This window comes from Sprattus sprattus (genome assembly GCF_963457725.1).
Source record: "Sprattus sprattus genome assembly, chromosome: 14".
NCBI classification, from domain to species: Eukaryota; Metazoa; Chordata; class Actinopteri; order Clupeiformes; family Clupeidae; genus Sprattus; species Sprattus sprattus.
In genome coordinates, this window is record NC_137912.1 from 22,781,044 (window position 1) to 22,786,043 (window position 5,000).

Sequence of the window (5,000 nt, forward strand, 5' to 3'; positions counted from 1 at the left end):
AACAGAAGCATCGTCTTACACAGTGCACTGAGCGGACATACTAACCAGTACCTTTGTAGCGGAGCAGACAGGCGTGCAGGGTATTGCGATGGCGGTAGCATATGCTTAGCGAGGCTAAATACGTAGCAGCTAAGGCAGGAAGGAGGTGAAGACTGTTCCTGTTGACAGCCAAGTGACTATAGCAAGTTCTATAGCTGGCTGGGAAGATGCCTCAGAGAGCCTGAAATAAAGTTCTGGGCTCTTAAACAGAAACATGTTGTGGCTAATGGCAGATGACTGTGGTGCAGGTCCAGACAGTGTGGGTTGCGAAGGCGGTAGCATATGGTATGCGAGGCGAAAAAAGCAACCACGACACAGCAGGACTAGGTGGAAGGCCTGCCTGGAACGTTCAACAAGCTGGCAATAAAAAAGGATAATTTCATAGAAGTGAACTAATACAAATATATCACAGCGTTTTAGACTCACATATGGCCTCTTAAACTAAATAATATTCTGGCAGAAGGCTAATGGTTGTGGTACACATCTGTCTCAAATCAGGCTCTGATCCACAGAGGCTCCGTTAACGGTAAGGCCTGGTTAGAAGACAACAGTGACTGACTTACACCAGGCTCAAATACTGGTGCAAATCCAGGCTAATTTATAACCACATCTGTGCCATACATGTGCCAGATCAGGGTGGATTAACTCCACAATCGTAAACTATCTAGGTTTGAATATTCTAAAACTGTAGAGCAAGAGTAAAAGTAAGTAAACAACCTGAGTGTGTCTCACCCCAGGGACCTCTCTCACTCTCAGGAGGACCACAGGTCACGTCCTCTCTCTTCCCTGGTCCCGGCTAATGATGTGTTCTTGTGTGGAGCAGACAGCAGATCTACTGTTCTGATAATTCTGAGTTCCTCAGAGATCTGGTGTGTTGGAGTGCAAACATCCCCCTGAGTTTGAATGAGTGGAGCAGAAGGTGGACATGCTGTTTTGATAGTTTTGAAGTCCTCAGAAACCTGATCTGTTGGAGTGCAACCATCTCCTTGAGTTAAATGCTTTGAAGCTGCACTGTTTTGACCATCCGTAGTCAGGGGTGGACTCCTCATATTTATGTTTGTTTTTTATTTTAGACTGTGTCACACAGATCAAGACATAGATTTCATAGGGGTGGACTCCTCATATTTATGTATGTTTTTTATTTTAGACTGCGTCACACAGATCAAGACATAGATTTCATATATTCAATGTTCCTGTAAACCATTAAACTTTGGGTTTTTTAATTATGTGAGAGACTAGATACTAAATATTACATGGGTATGTACATCCGGACTCGTACATATTAGGATATGTTATATTATTCAGTTATATAATATTGTCTATATTAGGATATGGTATAATATTCAGATATATAATATTGTCCATATATGGATATGGTGTAATATTCACGTCAATTTATTTCCAATATGTTCCCACAAAAGATGCAGTGTATTGCATTGCAATGTAGATCAGTGGTTCCAGCTTAGCTGCATCGTCCAGAATGGGCGTGTGTGTGTGTGTGTGTGTGTGTGTGTGTGTGTGTGTGTGTGTGTGTGTGTGTGTGTGTGTGTGTGTGTGTGGACCAAGTTCTCATGTTAGCAGCCATTTTGCATTAATAATTATTTACACATTTATTGGAAGTACAGGAGCTCCCTGAGTCTGGTGCAGTAATCTCCTTGGTGCTGTTAGCACTCTTTACTGCTTTACCAGTTGAACTACCAGGGGACATCTTGAATGCTGATGTGTGTGTGTGTGTGTGTGTGTGTGTGTGTGTGTGTGTGTGTGTGTCCTACAGTGCTGTGTGGACTTGAGCTCCAGGGTTCTCCGGCTCCAGGCGAGTGGAGAAGAGCTGCCTTTCCTGGAGGCCTCCGCCCACCAAAGCCAGTGCCACCATGACAACAACAAGAACATGTGACGTCACTTCCTGTGAGGTCACCCTGATGCGGACCCCATTCCCATCATCAGGAGGAGAAAAGGAGGAATACATGGAAGGACTTTTCATGTCTCTCTCTCTTTATTGATATATCTTACCATCTATATCTCTCTTTCTTTATTTCTTTCTTTCTATCTATCTCTCTCTTACTCCTGTTCACACTGTTGTGTTGGGGTTTTTGTGCTTATTCTGCATTTGCCATGATTCTGTCATGATTCTGTTGTATTGTGAAGTGAATGGAGGCCAAGAGAGATTATTATAATATATATGTATCATTTCTTCATAAACATGTACTTCAGATTATTGTTTTAAATCAATGGGGGCATTAATCAATTAATTTTAAATCAAGGGGACATTGATTAATGATAAGTGAGTTGTACAAGAGAACCAATAATCCAGTAAAATCCAGAAGATTTGTAATTTAATTCTCTGGAGAGAACAGATGAAGTAGTGGGAGTAGCTGTCAACTAGGCCTTTGCTTATTACACAGAGCAAAAATATAATCACAACATGGAAAAATCTCAATACCGAGTTGCAGATGAACAGTCAATGCATTGCCATAATCACTGGATTGTTTATTTTTAGTTTGTAAAACATGAAACCAAAAGTCGTGTTTACGTTTGTGCTCAGTAGGGAAAAAAAAGGGAAGGGATAAAGGGAAGGAAGAGGGACCAACCTAGGCCTTAAGATCCAAGTCCTGCCATTAGATCCTATGGGGCTGTTAGCATGCGCAGGACCACACAGTACCGAGGGCCAGAACTGAGCTAGGCCTGAACCAGTGTTGGCTGATGGAGAGACTTTGCTAATCATTAAAAGTACCGTCCATGATTCTTATCCCATATCCTTTTTGGTCGAATTCAGCAAATTGACGTTAACTGTTCAGAAACATAGTGGCTAAGACCAAGACAAGCCAATCAACACGGTGCTGTACACGGGGTGTAATTTGATTGGCTGTTGAGCAAAAATATAAACAACTGAAATGGAATCCGGACAACATCTAGATCCAGTGGGGCTTTTAACAAATCACAAGACCCAAACAGCGTCAACTGGGTCCCTAGCCTGGGCCCGGTGTGTGTCGGGTCTGGGCTGTTAGCTGGGGATGTTCTGATGTTCTATGTTCTGTTACCCCCGACATCCAGTTAATTGCCCCGGGTCACTCTATGCTCCATGAGCGATCTGTGTCCCCTCGTTAAAAAGCAGCAGTTCTGATCTGCACAGCGGTAGAAACGTGAGGAGATTACGGTCACAACCACAGACTAAAGAACACCGCCTCTCTCTCTCTTTTTCTTTTCATCTCTCTTGTTTGCTACATCTCTCCCAGTCTCTTTCCCTCTCTCTGTGATTTCTTTCTCCTCTCATCTTTCTCCCTATTTTCCTCCCTACATCCCCTCTTTCTCTACATTCTCTCTCTCCTACCCTCCATCTCTCTTCTTGCCCTTTCTTCCCCCCTCCCTGCCCTCTTTCATAAATGAGTCCAGTTGAGGGTCCCCTTGCTGACCTGAATTAAAGATGAAGCCTCTCCTCTTCTGTGTAAAATGCTAATGGCTACCCAGGGCGCGGTCTGTGGGCACGTGTCTGACAAGCTGAACGCTGTTGGCAGAAAAAACCCCACAAAAACATTCCAGTGTTGCATGATCAGTTCTTTTTTCTGTAGATGTCAGCTTTTGCATAAGTTTGTCAAATTTGTAGGGATGACTGTGTGTGTATTTTCCAGGGTGAGTGTGTGTGTGTGTGTGTGAGAGAGAGAGAGAGATAGAGAGAAGGGGAGACAGAAAGGGTGTGTTTTTTTCAGGCAGTGCAGTCATGTAGGAGCAGGATATGACATTCTTGGTTTTGCTGTCTTCGGTGTGTCCCTTGGGAAAATAAGAACACAGTACCAATCTTCTATTACCCCTTCAGCTTTCCTTCCACTACTCTCCCTTCTCCAGCTGCCTTCCCCCTCATCTTTCTGGGGCACAGAACTCACTTTAGCCCCAGGCTTCACTTTGTGCCAAGGCCTCAATGGAGGTTTATATTCTCAGTTTTACTCAGAGGTCACCATCTCCCTCTCTCTCTCTCTCTCTCTCTCTCTCTCTCTCTCTCTCTCTCTCTCTCTCTCTCTCTCTCTCTCTCATGGCGCTCTCTGTCTCTCTCTGCTTTGGTCAGTTATTCTGTTTTACGCAGCTAAGCTCATCTAAATGAAAATGTTATGGTTTTATGTTTATGGTTTTGTTTTGTTGATTGCTAATTTTGGTCAAACACCCACATGCACACACACACAACACACACACACACACACACACACACACACACACACACACACACACACACACACACACACACACACACACACACACACACACACACACACACACACACACACTCACAAGCCAAGCACTCACATACTCACATACACACACACACACACAAACATAGAATGAGTGGATAATGCAGCTTGAATCTGCGTGAGGTTGCTCTCTGTTCCTTGGTCTACAGGACACCATTTCCAGGGCACCAATCTAACCAGCTCCCTCAGTGAAGGTCAACCCTGCATAGACCCCCCCCCCCCCCCCCCCCCCCCCCCGTTCATTCTTATGATCTCTGTGCTCTGTGTAACGGCATTGAAAATGTGATGTTTGAGATTAGTTGATTTTTTTCTGTGTTCTTTGTTCATTTCTTTTGGCGTTTTTTTTCTTCTGTTTACTGTTTTTGATTTCTGAACAGTATTTTAATCTGCCTATTACGAATTAAAAATAAAAATCTGTATTCTGGCTATACACGGAGCTCCTGGAGTGTTTTATGAATGATCTCATGAGTGACACATGAGTTGAATGGATCTAGTGTGAACCCGGTGGTAGCCCCTACAGATCAGGGTCGTTCGGTTCTAGAGTCAGATGGTTCCGCTCACATAGAGGCTGGATCCATAAAGCCCTCCTGCTTGATGTAGATGTATTATGAGAAACACATTTCCACTGAAATTCACTAGTGCTATGTGTAACCTGCACACTGGAAATAACCCAGCGACTGTCAGTAACAAGCACATCTGTGTGAATGACAGGGAGTGAAGTTT

General features: G+C 43.7%; 1 protein-coding gene across 1 annotated transcript in view; it reads left to right on the forward strand.

Moving 5' to 3' along the window:
* The window catches only part of nrip2 (nuclear receptor interacting protein 2), a gene marked incomplete at its 5' end in the record, with an annotated part of 35,933 nt that extends 33,844 nt beyond the window's left edge, over positions 1–2,089 (forward strand). The window contains one exon of the mRNA XM_080851146.1: positions 1,814–2,089. Coding sequence (XP_080707272.1) covers positions 1,814–1,933 — 120 coding nt within the window. The 3' untranslated portion in view covers positions 1,934–2,089. The remainder of the gene's footprint in view (positions 1–1,813) is intronic.
* Between the last annotated feature and the right edge of the window lie 2,911 nt (positions 2,090–5,000).